Source organism: Gopherus flavomarginatus, chromosome 1 (genome assembly GCF_025201925.1).
Source record: "Gopherus flavomarginatus isolate rGopFla2 chromosome 1, rGopFla2.mat.asm, whole genome shotgun sequence".
Lineage (NCBI taxonomy): Eukaryota > Metazoa > Chordata > Testudines > Testudinidae > Gopherus > Gopherus flavomarginatus.
In genome coordinates, this window is record NC_066617.1 from 178,121,106 (window position 1) to 178,138,888 (window position 17,783).

General features: G+C 42.9%; 1 protein-coding gene across 5 annotated transcripts in view; it reads left to right on the forward strand.

The window, feature by feature from the left end:
• CRYBG3 (crystallin beta-gamma domain containing 3) overlaps window positions 1-17,783 on the forward strand; it is a 140,341-nt gene that overhangs the window by 41,582 nt on the left and 80,976 nt on the right. For 4 of the 5 annotated variants that reach the window (XM_050955940.1, XM_050955963.1, XM_050955966.1 and 1 more), the window contains one exon: window positions 9,173-9,609. The exons of the other annotated variant lie outside the window; for it this stretch is intronic. In XM_050955940.1, coding sequence (XP_050811897.1) covers window positions 9,173-9,609 — 437 coding nt within the window. The remainder of the gene's footprint in view (window positions 1-9,172; window positions 9,610-17,783) is intronic. 5 annotated transcript variants of the gene reach the window in all.

Genomic DNA, 17,783 nt, shown 5'->3' on the forward strand with positions numbered 1-17,783 from the left:
TCCAGTATAATAAAACAGATAGTTAACAATGGATTGTCATGGTACTGTCTAGAATTTACGCTTCATAATCGGTGCTCATTTAGGGAGGAAGTTAGTCTAGTCTGAAGTGTCTCACTATTATGGCTGGAAGCTATGTCTTTTGTTCATGGAAATCTGTGTTTTAATGCTTTTAATATTTTCATTTCATTCACTTGTTGGGATAATGGAAGAGATTGTACTCTTGGCAGATTGACACACAAACCCTGCTAAATTAGCGCCTCTGGCAACTTGAACTGCTGCCCACTCAGTTACTGAGAGAAATCAACAACCAATGGTCACAAATAGCTGCTCTTTATATTTAATAAGTAATCCCTATAGCCAAACAGTCTGTCTTTAGGGTATTACTGTATCCTTGGGACTTGATTCGGCACTTCAGTGGGACTATTTATGGTAGCAGTGAACACTGTCCAATTGTGTGTGTTGGATTAGCCCCTTAGCCATTAATGAAATGTCCTTAATCTTGGTTTGAGTCAAGTTATTTGTCTTACGTTATATTCTTGGATTACCTTTCTCCACTAGCTGGGTTGCAAATGAAATGAGCTTAGAGGCAGGGGGACTGGAAAGTGAAAGTCAGGGGGGGCAGTGCTGCCTCTGTTGTGCTCTCAAAGAGATGGGAAGTTGTGCATGAGTGTTCCAGCAACAACAAAGGCTTATTGGATATAAAGACAGTGCAGTCTTGCCTCATTAATTTGGATACTCCAGTGCCACAATATATACATTTAAAAGACAGAACAGGAGCAGTGTTGCTTGTACAATGCCTAGCACAGTGGGATCATGATTTATATTGGAGGCTCTAGGGGCTACCGTATTGCAAAAGATAAAGAAAATAATTAACAAAAATACCTTCTTAGAGCACAGACAGGTGTGAGGCAAGGGGGAGAATATTTGAAATATGAAGAAGAGGATTGATACACTTGTGTGTTGGGAAATGATAGCTTTGCAGAGCTTCTGTTGTCAGACTTAATATGTGCATTGAAATAATACACGTTGACTTGCTGCAATTTAAATGTTTCTCAGGAGTTTTGCTGTATCAGCATAGGCACACCTGCCTGCAACGCTCCCTACTGTTAAAGACTTAAAAGCCTACTTTCACATGGAACCCCCCAATTACCCTGAATTGTGTAAGCGATTCATGTTTGTACAAGCAGGGACTACCAAACAACTTTTCAATGGGCCATGAATCATGATTAAAACTAAAGGGCACAAGCTTACAGGCTTTCTGTGCACAGAGCTGCCACAGTAGGAGTTTCGTGTGTGGAGAGTATGTAGGACTGGACTTCTGGTCCCCAGAAGTGCAAGATTAATTCACTAGCTAACCCACTGTGGTGCCTGGCTCTTGAAAACACATCTTCCTCTTTAAAATAAATGTTTTTTACAAAAATTGAAAGTAGAGGAAATCTGTTTGTGAGTTAATAAAATGTTGTCAATCAGTAAGTAAACCAAGCAAAAAAATTCTTACATAAAGTACTTAGTTCCTGCTAGATGCGAATTTAGTAATGTGCTCTCCCTTGGGCTTCATCTGCATGCCACTTGTAAAGTTTGACTAATGCAGAATATGGCAGCCTGCTTGCTTGGAAGTGCCAGGTGCAGAGATAACTTCACTACTGCATTCAGAGAGCTATGCTGATTTCTAATTCACTTCCAGGGACACTTCTAGTGGATGCTGTTGACCAGTATAGCAATCAATGGCATGTTGGCTAAAACAGACATCATCACATCCCCTTGTGATACTTCATTTGATCAGAAAAAGGTCTGGGAAGCAGATGGGATTCAGGAAGGGGCCTTCAACTATGCTGCTTGTATTTCCCCCTTCTTGATCTGAGAGAGGCAGAGCTGTGTAAGAGCACTTTGCAAGGCCTTTCTTTTACCAGGCTCTTGTGAAAGGGTTAATCTTAGTGATGTTGAAAGGGTGTATTAAGGCCTAGGGGAGTGACCACTGAATATTGGGGATGGGGGGATTGATGTATTTGTGGATGGATGAGTAACTGATGAGCCCATGATGATGAGTGTGGCACAAAACCATCAATACAGTAGAAAATCCTGCTTATAGATGGTCCTTGTTGATTAACTGAGCAAGGAATATAGTTTCGTTTTACATGATTCATAATTATTCTGCATGTGCCGTGTGGTTTGGTACACTACATTTAATTTAAACTTTTATTAAATTTCCTTAAGATGCCAGTACCTGGCACACTGGTAAATGTTTTCGGAAACCTTTTTGTAAAAACAAAATACCTTTCTTTAGCACTGACTCTGTCATTAATCTTTGCTGAAGAGTGAAAGGAAAAGGCCTTTTTTGTATACATGGTATGGAGATTATTGAAGTGTAAATTAGTTAAGGTTCTACTTTACTTTAGTTGATGTTCATTTGCAGTGTTTTTCTGCTTTTTTCAATACCATAGCCTGAAGAAAGGGAATTGTGCCACAAAACTAAACATGTTAATAACTAGGCTTATGAAATAGCAGAGTAAAAATACTCCACTCTTTGAAGGAAAAAAATAAATAGTAAAATATTTAATTGGAGGTCAAAGATCAATGTATTTAACTATAAGAAAAACTCTTAAGTAACATGTTGCCTGCCTCATAAAAATTATCGCTGGTCCCCATGTCTAAAAGGAAGCACTTCATTAAAATACTGCTTTTCATCACCCAGGCTTGTCAAGCATTGGGTAGTCCTACCGGACAAAACTCTTATTCTATCTACTTACAATAACTAGCATAGCACTCAGTATGCCCATCTCAATTATCTAAAAGAGATGTGTCCTCAAATAAAAACAGCACAAGGGAATTAATGAAAATACTGACCTACTGCATGCGTAGTATAAGTGAGTGTTAACTGTTACACAATAGAGTTGCTTACTCTTATCCAGAGGTATTGCTGATTATAAAGATCCTACACAGATTTATATTTATTCAAATTCTTCGTTCCCTGTCCTTTTGATCAGAAAAGTTCTTATGAATTACAGCTAAGGAGGGCGTGGGTATTTTCATACCTGAACATATTAGTTTGAGAGAGACAGAGCCTACAGGTACCTCCCCAAGGAAAGAAATGTAAAAAGGTATTTTGCTTGCAAGCAGGTATGGGCTCTTGGTCTCTGAGGGTACATCTACGCTATGGGATTATTCCGATTTTACATAAACCGGTTTTATAAAACAGATTGTATAAAGTCGAGTGCACGTGGCCACACTAAGCTCATTAATTCGACGGTGTGCGTCCATGGTCCGAGGCTAGCGTCGATTTCTGGAGCATTGCACTGTGGGTAGCTATCCCGCAGCTATCCCATAGTTCCCGCAGTCTCCCCCACCCCTTGGAATTCTGGGTTGAGAGCCCAGTGCCTGATGGGGCAAAAATCATTGTCGCAGGTGGTTCTGGGTACAGCCTCACCCCTTCCTTTGTGAAAGCAGCAGACAACCATTTCGCGCCTTTTTTCGTGTGTGAACTGTGCAAACGCCATAGCACAGCAAGCATGGACCCTGCTCAGATCAATACCGCAGTAGAGGACGTTGTAAACACCTCGCGCATTCTCGTGCAGTCTATGCTGAACCGGGACCTGCAAAGCCAGGCGAGGAGGCGGCGGCGGCTACGGCAGCACGGCGACGAGAGTGATGAGGACATGGACACAGAATTATCTCAAACCGCGGGCCCCTGCACTTTGGAGATCCTGCTGGTAATGGGGCAGGTTCTAGCCATTGAACGCCGATTTTGGGCCCGGGAAACAAGCAGAGACGGGTGAGACCGCATAGTTTTGCAGGTGTGGGACGATTCCCAGTGGCTGCGAAACTTTCGCATGCGTAAGGGCACTTTCATGGAACTTTGTGACTTGCTTTCCCCTGCCCTGAAACGCCATAATACCAAGATGAGAGCAGCCCTCACAGTGGAGAAGCGAGTGGCAATAGCCCTCTGGAAGCTTGCAATGCCAGACAGCTACCGGTCAGTCAGGACTCAATTTGGAGTGGGAAAATCTACTGTGGGGGCTGCTGTGATGCAAGTAGCCAAAGCAATCATTAAGCTGCTGCTACGAAAGGTGGTGACCCTGGGAAACGTGCAGGTCATAGTGGATGGCTTTGCTGCAATGGGATTCCCTAACTGTGGTGGGGCGATAGATGGAACCCATATCCCTGTCTTGGCACCAGAGCACCAGGGCACCCAGTACATAAACCGCAAGGGGTACTTTTCAATAGTGCTGCAAGGACTGGTGGATCATAAGGGACGTTTCACCAACATCCACGTGGGATGGCCAGGAAGGGTTCATGACGCTCACGTCTTCAGAAGCACTGCTCTGTTTAAACTGCTGCAGCAAGGGAATTACTTCCCAGACCAGAAAATAACAGTTGGGGATGTTGAAATGCCTGTCGTTATCCTGGGTGACCCAGCCTACCCCTTGATGCCATGGCTCATGAAGCCATACACAGGCAGCCTGGACAGTGGTCAGGAGCTGTTCAATTACAGGCTGAGCAAGTGCAGAATGGTGGTAGAATGTGCATTTGGCCGTTTAAAGGCACGCTGGCGCACATTACTCACTCGCTCAGACCTCAGCCAAACCAATGTCCCCTTTGTTATTGCTGATTGCTGTGTGCTCCACAATCTCTGTGAGAGTAAGGGGGAGACCTTCATGCCGAGGTGGGAGGCTGAGGCAAATCACCTGGCCGCTGATTATGCGCAGCCAGACACTGGGGCGATTAGAAGAGCACACCAGGAAGTGGTGCGCATCAGAGAAGCTTTGAAAACGAGTTTCATCATGGGCCAGGGTACGGTGTGACTGCTGTGTTTGTTTCCCCTTCATGAACACCCCCCCTTTATTGACTCCTTGCCTGTAAGCAACCCACCCTCCCCCTTCGATTACAGTTTCCTTAAGGAAATAAAGTCACTATCGTTTAAAAATCATGTATTCATTATTAAAAAGTAATTATAAAAAGAGGCAGAGAACTGACAGGGTATCCCGGGTGTGGTTTGGGAGGAGCATAGGAGGGAAGGAAAAGGCCATTAAATACATTTCAATGTAATGACAGCCTTCTGGTTGGACTGTCCACTGGGGTGGAGTGGGCTGGTGCACGAAGCCTTCCCCCACGCGTTCTTACACATCTGGGTGAGGAAGATATGGAACATGGTGAGTGGTGAGGGTGGTTACACAGAGGCTGCAGCGGCACTCTGTGACCCCGCTGCACTTCCTGAAGATCCACCAGACGTCGGAGGATATCAGTTTGATCACGCAGCAGCTCCAGCGTTGCATCCCGCCACCGCTGGTCTTCCTGCCTACACCTCTGATCTTCCTGCCACCATTTCTCATCTCGAGCGTCTCTCCTATCCTCACGTTGGTCCCTCCTGTCCTCACGTTCACTGGCATCTTTCCTGTACTTTGCTACCACATCCTTCCAGTCATTCAGATGAGCTCTTTCATTGCGGGTTACTTCCCTGATTTCCGAGAACATTTCGTCTTGCGTCTTCTTTTTCCTCCGCCTTATCTGAGAGAGCCTTCGGGATGGAGTAGGGAGGCTTGAAAAATGTGCAGCTGCATAAGGGAGGGAAAAAAGGGAGAGAAGTATTTAAAAAGATACATTTTACAGAACAGTGGTTAAACTCTTTCACAGTGAACAACACTATTCACCTTACATAGCACATGTGATTTCACTACAAGGTCGCATTTTGTATCTTAATATTGAATGCCTGCGGCTCTGGTGTTACAGATCTCACAGACGCAAGTCCGGGCATCAGAATTCAGCTTGCATGTGGCCATGGTAAGCCACTGTCTTTCGGCTTCTCCAACCTTCATATACACAGTGCCCTCTGATGCTTCTTCCTGTTAACATGCAGCAGCAGAAGCCAACCCCCTTATCCAATTCTCTAGGATGATTGCTTTACCCCTCCCCCCACCGCTTGGCTGGTATCATGGAAGATCACTGCTAATCACCCCCCTTTCCCTCCCCCCCACCGTGTGGCTGGTAGCTGGGACGATTCCTGCTAGCCAAACACAGAAAAGCTTAGCACTATCCTTCCTCCCCTCCCCCCGCTTGGCTGCGTGCAAGGAAGGATTTCTTTTAAGCAGCAGCCCAGTAGGAAAATGGCCATCTCTGTCTCCCCTTAATTAAATTCCTGAATTTCAACCAGGTTACCATGAACGATATCACTCTGCTGAGGATAACAGAGCAAGATAAAAAAACGGCTGTTTCTTGAATGCCAGCAATCACCGGGACCATACGCAGCTATGCTTTGTCATGCAGTGATACCCGATTACTTGCTACATGCATGGCGTGGTAAAGTGTCCTACCATGGTGGATGGAACAAGGCTGTCTTGCCCAGAAACCTTCTGCAAAGGCTTTTGGAGTACCTCCAGGAGCGCTTCATGGAGATGTCCCTGGAGGATTTCCGCTCCATCCCCAGACATGTTAACAAACTTTTCCAGTAACTTTACTGGCCGCGAATGCATCCTAAGCCCTCATGGCAAATTAATCATTAAAAAACGCTTGCTTTTAAACCATGTTTTATATTTACAAATGTACACTCACCAGAAGTCGCTTCCATGGCTTCACTGTCTGGGCTAGTGGCTTGGGAGGGCTGGGAGGGTAATTTCATCTGGGTCACAAAAAGCTCTTGGCTGTTGGGGCTAACGGAGTGCTGCGTGCTCGCTGCAAGGTCGTCGTCCTCCTCTTCCTCATCCTCCTCCTCATCTTCCCCCTCCGCAGAATCCTCAGCCATGGTTGAGATTACAACCCCCACCTCGGAATCCATGGACAGGGGTGGCATAGTGGTGGCGCAGCCCCCTAAAATTGCATGCAGCTCAGCGTAGAAGCGGCATGTTTTCAGCCCTGACTCGGACCTTCTGTTTGCTGCTTTGGTTTTCTGGTAGGCTTGTCTGAGCTCCTTAACTTTCACTCTGCACTGCGCTGAGTCCCTGGTGTGGCCTTTGGCCATCATACCCTTGGAAATTTTTTCAAATATTTTTTCATTTCGTCTTTTGGAACGGAGTTCTGTTAGCACTGAATCCTCTCCCCATATAGCGATCAGATCCAGTACCTCCCGTGCGGTCCATGCTGGAGCTCTTTTTCGATTCTCAGACTGCATTGCTACCTGTGCTGATGAGCTCTGTGTGGTCACCTGTGCTGATCACAGCTCCCCGCTGGCCAAACAAGAAATGAAATTCAAAAGTTCGCGGGGCTTTTCCTGTATACCTGGCCAGTGCATCCGAGTTCAGACTACTGTCCAGAGTGGTCACAGTGGTGCACTGTGGGATACCGCCCGGAGGCCAATACCGTCGATTTGCGGCCACACTAACCCTAATCCGATATGGTAATACCGATTTTAGCACTACTCCTCTCGTCGGGGAGGAGTACAGAAACTGATGTAAAGAGTCCTTTATGTCGATATAAAGGGCCTTGTAGTGTGGACGGGTACAGCGTTAAATCGGTTTAACGCTGCTAAAATCGGTTTAAACACGTAGTGTAGACTAGGCCTGAGACTGTGTGTTTTCTGCAGAAGTAATCCACTGTAGTTTTGAGCTGATGAAGGACAAGAGCCTAATTCGATCTCTCTCAGTTTGGGGAATTCCCCTCTCCTTGCTCAAAACAGTGGTCAGAGATCCTCCTTTACAGAAATGAGTGATAGCTAATTCTGGAAAAATTGCTTAATGGGAAGAATTGGTAACCTCAGATAAAGGACGTGAATCGATCTGCCCATTTAAAAGGCAAATATGCATGTTTCCCTTATGTAATCTGTGTGCATAAGTAATTCATTTATTTTTTAATAAAGCCCATCTTTAAGGCATGATTCCGCAACCCTCCCTCATGTGAGTAGTCACACTGACTGCACTGGAACTACTTGCACGTGAGTGAAGTCTACTCACATACACTAAGGATGAAAGAACTGGATCCTGTGTCCCAAACCACTTCACAGCCTTAGCTAATAAATATTTCCTGCTTGCTTGCAATACCATTCTATGAAAAACTGCTCCATGCTTCGTCTTTTTTTTGCCAGCTCAAATTATTATAGTTCTGTTTCCATCATACAGTGCTTTACCTCCACAACCATTGTCCTGTGAGCCTCAAAGCTCATGCCTGTTTTTCATAAAAGTAGCCTTTCAAGACATCTGTTAAAATCAAAAGTACTTTTTTAAATTGTAAATCCTTGGTAATGGGGCCAGTTTCTACCACAGAAAGTAGAGCTATCTTAAATAGCAGAACAGAGTAAAGGAGATTGGACAAAGCTCTTAAGAATGGCTTCGTAAATAGCAGAGCAGCCAGAAGTAATGTAATGCTTAGAGACAGTTTAAGGTTTTTGGAGTAAAGCAGGGGCGGGCAAACTTTTTGGCCTGAGGGCCGCATCGAGTTTCATAAATTGTATGGAGGGCTGGTTAGGGGAGGGGTCGTGGCCCGACCCTCACCTCCTATCTGCCCTGCCTCCGGGACTCCTGCCCCATCCAAACTCCTCCTCCCCCCCCATTCCCTGGTGGCCGCGCTGGGACCCCTGCCCCAACCACACACGTCTGCTCCCTGTCCCCTGACCACCCCCGGACTCCTACTGCCTCACCCAATCCCTTCTCTCATTCCTGACAGCCCCCCCGGGACCCCAGCCACATCCAACCACCCCTTCTCCCTGTCCCCCGACTTCCCCCTGCCACCCCATCCAACCTCCCCTTCTTTCTGACCGCCCCCCCATGGACTCCTGCCCCCATTCAATCCCCTGCCCCCCCGACTGCCCTGACCCCTATCCTCACTCCTGCCCACATCCTGAATTCCTCTGCCCTCTATCCATCCCCACCTGCTCCCTGCCTCCTTACTGTGCTGCCTGGAGCGCTGGTGACGCAACAGCCGCACTGCCCAGCTGGAGCTGGGCCACGCTGCTGCTGCCACCGCGCACACAGAGCACTGGATCAAGCCAGGCTCTGCAGCTGCGCTGCCCCAGGAGCTCACAGCCCCGCCATCCAGAGCATTGTGCCAGCAGCAGAGCGAGCGAGCTGAGGCTGTAGGGGAGGGGAAACAGCAAGGGAGGGGCTGGGGCTAGCCTCCTGGGCCGGGCAGGACAGTCCCGTGGGCCGAATGTGGCCCGCGGGCTGTAGATTGCCCACCTCTGGAGTAGAGTCTGAAAATCAATGTATTGGTTCTGTTTCAACATTATTGTTCATGATTTTTTTTTTTAAAGATTTCTCAAAATGCAGAGAAGAACCACTCCATGGAAGATCTAAGCAACTCTGTTATCACGGAAGAATTAAAAAAGGCTAATAGCCTTCCCAGTTTGGCTCCTGGCCGCAAAACAGCAGATCGTGACAGACAACCCAAAGAAGGCTTTTTCCAGTTCCTTGGAAGCTTATTTAATATTGGATCAAAATCATCTTTGGGAGAATCTAAACAGTCTGCCCTCCGAGATGGACACAACAGACCTGGAAAGGATTTGCAGAACCCAACTGCCCTTCAGGAAGATGGGATCACAAAGCATCAGAAAACTGAAATATTTGTCATTTCCACTGCTGGAACAGAAGAGGTAGCAGTGCCTAAAGAAGAGCCTGCCTTGGTTAATATCAGGGAGGTTGGCTCTCAGGATTTACAGAGAGGACAGGAGCAAGCTGCTGATGCACTAATGTAAGTTCTAAAATTTTAATACTTAAATTTAATATTAAAAATGTCTAATGGCTGCAGTGACTAGCTCTGCTGTATGTTTTTGGTAGATGTCCCATATCTGCAGACCTATGGTAGTCTGGGGTGCAATCCAGACCAGTGAGGGGCTGTCACCACCTGCCATGCAACCTTGGGTGCCTCACAATGTTTTGCTGCTGTAGCTCCCATCTGGGCTGCTCACAAACAACATGCAGGTCACACCCTGCGTGTCTGTATAGCTGCAGCCTGCCAGCCACACATCAGTCACACTCTAGCTTCCAGCAGCATTGGTTACTACTTGCAGGGTGACCCCAACACACTCCCAGTCCCCGATTTTCCCACAAAAACATGCATTCTGCACTGTCTAGCCCATTCCTGGATAGTCCAGATATATTTGGTAAGATGCTCCTCTAAAGGAATCAAAATACAAGTCTTCTACTTTAAATGGAATTACCCAAACATTTCACAATACTGGATTAGTTGTAATTAAAGAATAAAACAAGTTTGTTTAACTACAAAGAGAGAGATTTTGTGTGTGTACAAGTATAAGGCATTAAAGTCAAATAGTTACAAGAGAAATAAAAATAAAACATTTTCTAAACTTAACAGACTAGACTTGGTCAAGATAAAGTTCTTACCACAGGTTCACAGTAACATTGCAGACCAAATTCTCAGATCAGGATCTGCTCCCAAAGTCTAACGTTTGTTTTGTTTTCTTAGGAGAAGAGAGGGAGACGGATAGGGAGAGAGAACTTGAGGTGTTTTTGTCGCTTGCTTTTATAGTTCAGTCACCCTTTGAAATGTATTTTCCTGTGTGTAACTCCTTAGATAAAGTTCATTCCTGCTGTGAGGACAAGAGACAAGGAATCTGGTGGAGAAACAGGCTGCTTGCTGTTTTTTCTCATCTCTGTTCGCTGAAATGCAGATTTTCCTTGCCTCCTGACTTCTTCTCCCTCCTGTCTGAGGATCCTGTTTAAAACCTGTATGTAAATTGGTGTAAATTCACATTCCTTTGCTTAAGGCAGACCTATTTAACCAGTTCTGCCTAATCAATGGGTTCGAACATGTGCCTAAATGATGAGTTCAAACATATGTCCCAACGTAGGAGGGGACATTTTCCCGAAGTATTAGAACAGTAGGGTAAGGCCTAGAGAGATCAGATAGTCCTGAAACACAGTCAGCGTTTCATGGGTGTGGAAGAAGGGAGGAATGAATTTATTTCCTTCCATAGCCTTACTTAGGCAATACCTATCAGAATTTTGCGTGGCCTTTTTATGTAGCATATTAATTTTAATATTTTTCCTGTACATATGTTTTTTTGCAAATAAGGATCCTGGATTTTAAATTTTTTCCATAGTCATCTGCCTTGTTATTTCCTATAATAACTTCTGTACTTTTTGTTTCCACTCTGCATTTAGCAGCTAGAAAATAAAGTAAAGTAGAACCTCAGAGTTACAAACACCAGAATTGCAAACCGACCAGTCAACCATATACTTCATTTGGAACCGGAAGTACACGATCAGGCAGCAGCAGAGACCCCCCAAAAAAAAGCAAATACAGTACCGTACTGTGTTAAATGTAAACTACTATAAAAGAAAGGGAAAGCAGCATTTTTCTTCCGCACAGTAAAGTTTCAAAGCTGTATTAAGTCAATGTGCAGTTGTAAACTTTTGAAAGAACAACCATAACATTTTGTTCAGAGTTATGAACAACCTCCACTCCCGAGGTATTCGTAATTCTGAGGTTCTACTATAGTGGATGTTGTCTGCATTCTGTATTACAAAATCTGTATTATGTCCCTTGTAATGGGACAGATTGTGCTATCTGGGTAACATCATCTGTGATTGACTGCAGGGTATGCGCATGCATGTACAATATATGGGGAGGGGTTATATGTGTGAAACAAATGCACTAGCTTCTGGTTACTATCTAGCATGTGAAATCAGCGACAGAGAAGGACCCTGTTTTTTATCTTAACCCTAGGACTTGAAACATCTTTTTTGTAGCCCTCTACACATTTATCTGAAATTTTGATTAGGAAATGCTGATTGAGGTATCTGTAGCAGTTCTCTTGCAACTGTATTTTTGTTGGCAAAGTGAGGGGAAAATAACTCATTGGGATTTAAGAATGAAAGGGGGGACTTAACTTTTTTTTTTTTTTATTTTATTCATTATTTTTTGGACTTTTGCTTTAAGTATATTCAATTCCACTTGTGAAATTAGGATTTTTCTTAATAACCTTTTTGATACCCGCTTAAAAAAATTTATTCCATATTGAATCACTTCTGGGATATTACTCTTGTTGTCATTTATCTGTAGCTTTGACAGGCAGTCTTCTAACTACAAGTGCTGAGGATTTGGCATCTGTGCAAATGCCCCTATGCTGTAGAGACTGAGAATGTGTGGTAATCAGAGCTCAAAAAAAAAAAAAAGTCTTGAAACCTACTAGAGTGAGGCTGAGGCAACTGCCAGTCTAGTATTGCCACCATCACAAGGCTTTACCCTCTGCAATTTAAACAAGTAACAGTTGTATACTCTTTAGCCTGAGTTGTATTTAATTGTAACACGGTCAACCAACTTTTACTCAGATGGCTTATTGTGGTAGAGCACAAAAAATGCAAGGCTCTTTCAAGACAGAAGATGCAGCCCATGCCCTGAAAAGCTTACAGTCTGCTTAATGCACTGTGCACCTTTTACCTTTTTTAGAATTTAACATGTTTTCCCTGCTATTCAGTGAGCCCTTGAAGTGTATCTGCTGAGTATATTATTTGCTGAGTAATATATTCACCTCATAGTATATGACTATCCCTCAAACAAATGTATCAAATATTGAATATTCCCCAAATACTGTTTAACCGGCCTACTTACTACACCACTCTCTTGCTGCAGCTGCTATTCTTTATTTTTTAATTTTTTACCACTTGTAGTGTGGTGGCCCCTAAGGGCTCAGGCAGGTTGGGCTCCATTATGCCAGGTGCTGTGCAAATATGATGGATTCCAATCCCTGCCCGAAAGACCTGGTCTAAAAAGATAATGGGAATAACAGGTCTACTCCCGTTCTGGCTCCATTCCACTTTTTCTCTTCTATAATAGATCCTGTGTATCTTTTCCTGCATTTCTTCAGTGGTTCCTATTTTTCCTTCTATTCCTCCTGCATTCCTCACCCTACCATTACCTCTTTCGCTTTCCCAGCAATGTGTTCTCTGCCTCCTCCCCTGTCCCTACCATCCCCATTTCTTCGTCCCAGAATCTCTATGCATATTCTCCTCTACTTCTCTTTTCTAATTTTACGTCTCAATCTCTCCTGCCCACTCACTCCTGCCCTCTCGCATGTGAATCTTGGAAATGTAACCAGACACTAATATCCAGTGGAATAAAGATACAGGCCACAGACAATACCAAAAACAGGATAGTGGGAAGTAGGCCCTTGTCCAGGAGCAGCATGTGAGAAGCCATCCTTTCTTTTTTTCCTCTTTCTCTCTCTCTCTTTCTGCTACTTTCCCCCTCCTCCAGCCTCCTGAGTGCTGCGGTGACATGATACATATCCACTCCTCTACCCGATCTCCTGCTTTCTAGCTACTGCAAGGTGAGTGTCTTTGGTAGGTTTAGCTTCTGATTTCCTAGGTCTTCGTACACTGTTGTCATCCCTTATCTCTCCAAGAAACAGAATGAATATTATTTGATTTTTGTCTGTTTGCCTGATGCCCACAGGATTATAAAAAACAAAGCTGAAAGCAGAAAAAACAGGTTACTTTTAACACTGCAGCAGTTTGTGCAAACTCTGAGCACTGATAGCGGGGATGCGGGAGCCATCTGTCTGCAGACTAAAGCTGGAAGCTGAAAATTCCAATCCAGATGACATACCCGTGCTAGCTTTGAGATAGCATGCTAAAAATAGAAATGTAGCTACAATGGTGCAGGCTGCGTCCCCTGAATGTGTACCTATTGTCTCTTACAGGACCTTACCCGGGAAACGTGCCCCTCCCCCCACTGCGCATGCTTCACTTCCTTTTTTAGTGTTCTAGCACTAGTGTGGATGCATGCTTCATTCGTATTTGAAAGTTGATATTTTCATTCATATTTTCTTCACAACTAATGAGGACTGCTGTGCAATTCTGTTTGCATACATTTTTCTCTTCTTGCATGTTTTGAAAATTAGTTTGCTGCCTGGTGTGTGATCTATGACTTACACACCATGTTGGTTTTAATTTACATTGTCCACATTTGAAAATTGCACTGTTTTAACTGAAGATGTGAGTTTTAAATCAGATTAGTTAAAGTGCTGCAAATCCCTGTGTGGACACTCTTATTTCAGTTTAAATCAGACTTTTCATTTTAGATTAAGTTAATTAGCAGTAAGTTTAAGCTAAACCAAATAAATGATGGCACTGAGGTTTGCACTGATTTAACAAAATCATTGTAAAAACAGATTGCAGTTATAGTAGTGCAACTTTCTCTTGTAGCCAAGGCCTTATTCAGGAAGTAGCCATACTACTTCCTGGTGTTTTGTAGTACTCTTCCTTTATTATACAAGTTTAAAATAATTTCTCCTGCTTCCCACAGTACTAGCTTCCTCCCTAAGTATTGACCAATAGAACTGACTCTCACTAAATGTCATTAGATTGTAAAAGTGCTCCTGATTGCAGGCATTTTATCAAAATCGTTTTGTACAGTGTAGTGAGTGGAGTAATTAGAAGGCACTTGGGAGCTAGAAACAGACAACATTAAAGGGGAAAAGACAAATAGAAAAGGACAGTGAAGAGAGACAAAAGTGACTGGGAAAACGAGGGGACTTGGGGGAAGGGATAGTGGGAATATGCCTGTTTGCTTTTCCTGGTCTAGAGTATAGATGTCTGAGTGCATTTGAGGTAGGTCCACTCATAATATTCATTTAAATTGTGACTATAGCTTCCAACCTAGACATGACAGAAATCATAGAACAAATCAAGAGCTTAATGATACCCAGCCCTGCATTATTGAGCTTCCTTTCCCATGAGAAATACTAGCATGAATTTCACTTAATTCTAATCTGCTGCTGAAGATTAATTTTGGGGTTATTTATCATTAAATGGGAGGATATGTTGATAAGCAATAGCAAGAGAATTACTAGAGTGCATAATCCTCATCAGCATTATTGCTGTTTTTGTTTTCAGAACTAGATACCCCCATATTGGTCATTGGTATGTCTACCCATGTATTAAAGGTCCCGTTTTATTAACCACTACTTTCTGGAAGCAATGTTTTGCAAAACACTAGAAAATCAAAGCATACTGTCCTATAGTCTGAAGTTAATTTTGCACTCAGTGGGAGGCCTCAGTTTTGGAAGAGACTCAAGTTTCCAGGCCTTGAGCCAAAGAAAGTGGAATTCATGAGCGTAGTCAGTGCATATGTGAGGGACAACGGACATAGGCCACATTATTCCTCCCGCACCCCAGCTGACTGATTCACAGAGGCAATTATCCCTAGAAGGGTTTTGGTCCTCTTGTCCAGAAAGAAGTGAGTGGGAAAGGGAAAGGCAAGAGGAAAAAATAGCAATATGGAGCATGGTTATTAGTTACTTTTAAAACAAGGTTTTATAGTTGAGAAAACCATACAAGAGCTACACCATGGAAGGTATGTGAAGATGGTGAGCTGGTAAGAGTCTCAAGGTACCATTTGATTTTTCCACGTGTTTGAAATTGTTGATAATTTCATTGCAATTAAGAGCAATCGTCAGAGACTTTTTGCACTGTTAAATGCAGAGTTGAAGGAAGAAAAGGTAGTGATATGCGTAAAATACTACTGCTAATAACACTACATTTAACTGCAGAAGGAGGAGTGTAAAGTAGGTTAGTGGTTGCTAAGCTTAACAAAAATCTCTTATTATAAAAAAGGATTGATGTTTTATGTGGTATAATCTCCACTGGTTTGGGACTGGTACAAAGGTGAGAAACTCAGATTTGTTTTTTGCCTTTGCATTCCTCCTCAATTATGTTAAAAGCCAGTTACCCTGCAAACCCACTGTATTCCTGGATCAATAGAATAGGAGCAAAACAATCTGAAAAAATAGTTTGCTTCTATCCTGTGTGTTCTTGTCACAATCTTGTCTTTTTAAGTTATTCTAAAAGGAAATGGAATGGGAGAACTCATAAAATAGGGCCCCAAATAGTAAACACATACAGTATTACTACATAAAACTCTTGTCTCCCACCACATGGAATTATTTCACTGACTTTCCAATGTATATCACATTTTACAGACACATTAGGTTAGGTCTTAAATTTCACACACTTGAGACAGGTCTGCACTTACAGCACTGCAACAGTGCAGCTGCACTACTGTAGTATTTCAGTGAAGGTGCTACTGTGCTGACGGGAGAGCTTGTCTCATCGGTGTAGTTAATCTACCTCCTCGAGGCGATATCTATGTCAGTGGGAAAGCTTCTCCCATCTGCACAGCATTTTCTACACCAGGGGTTAGCTCAGTATAACTGCATCACTTGGGGTGTAGATTTTTCACACCTCTGAGCACATACTAGTAGTTCTACCAATGTAAATTTATAATGTAGACTCAGCCTAAAGGCCTGATCTTTCAAAACACTCCTGGGTGTGGTTCCTGCTATCATAAGTACCCCAGCTGAATTCACAACACTTCTCTTAATAGTGCTCTGTAGGTAAAACTCATAAACTCTACCATTCATTTTGCTGTTTTCCTTTTCTGAAAGATGTTTTGCACAGTATTTTTCCACAGCCAGGAGTTATGCATTTTGTTTTGTTAGGTATTAAGTGTGTGTATATATTGTTAGATTGAACAATATTATTTTTGAATAGAACTAATGACTTAAAGGTTTATTGTTGTCTACTTGACCTATACCTAACTTCTGGTAAGTTTTTGTAATGTTCAGTAACAATAAGTGGATGTAGTATATAATAAAATGTTCAACAATAGTACTTGCAAAACTGCACAACTTATTTTTGGATTTAGTGAGCAGCCTTATTACCCAGATTGCTGAAATATGTTGACTAGAGGAAAGCTAAAGTTTCATGCAGATTAAATACATTTTGAAAATACTAATAGTTTCAGTTATGAAAGTCTGAAGAGTTGGTAAAATACACTCTGTCATCTTGGCTATTTGGATTGCCCATTGATACTGGATGATGGTGGTGGTGGTAGTAGTATTTCTTCATACCCAAAGATTTTTTTATAGTTTGGATTGAATATATCACTTTTCCTTAGTGTATTTGAATTTAATATTTAATAGCTCGATTTAATATAAAAATTCCACTGTTAATAAATAGGAAGATAATTTGTATTGCAACACTAAACAAACCTGGATTTTATGTAGAAATACCTCACATTTTGTAGGCTGATGATTATATATATAATGCTCATATCATAATACCACATATGCAGTGAATTTTTGAATTTTTATATTTTGGCCCTTACCCTATGAACACATATATATTCGAGTCACTTTATCCAGATGAGTAGCCCCATTGAGTTCTGTGGGACTGCTCACATGCCTAAATGTTTGTACAATTGGGGACTTGGTACCATATAAACAATATGGAATTGAGAGTTTGTACTGCTCAAGTCCATACAGAATGGAACTCTGATTTTTAAAATGAAAATTTTGTATCTTTTTAATTGTATGTTTGAGATATATACAGAATGATTGTGTACTCTCATTGATCCTCATTGAAAGAAATAAAATCCTTTATTTTTCTGCCCAAGTTTATTAGTGAATGAACAAAAATACCCTGCTTCTCACTTGGTTTATTTGCATAAAAATCCCTTAATTAGAGTAAAAACCTCCTAGTGGAGGTGGATTAAATATGAACTGCAAGGATATGTCTATGCTGCAGGTAGGAGCATGCCTTCCAGCCTGTAGACAGACACGTTAGCTGTGCTTGAGCTAACATGCTAAAAATAGAAGCATGGATGTCGTGGCACAGGCTAGCTGCCTTGACTGCAATTCCACCCAACCTCCTGGGTCCGAGCTCAGGTGGCTACCACAAGCCACCACCTGTGCCACAATGGCCACACTGCTATCTTTTGGGCATTAGCTTGAGCAGAGCTAACACCTCTGTCTACCAAGGCTAGGAGGTACGTTTTTGTTGCAGTGTCGGCATACCTCTATGCTATGCTAAGACTGCCCGTGGTTTGTTTTGTCTGTATTT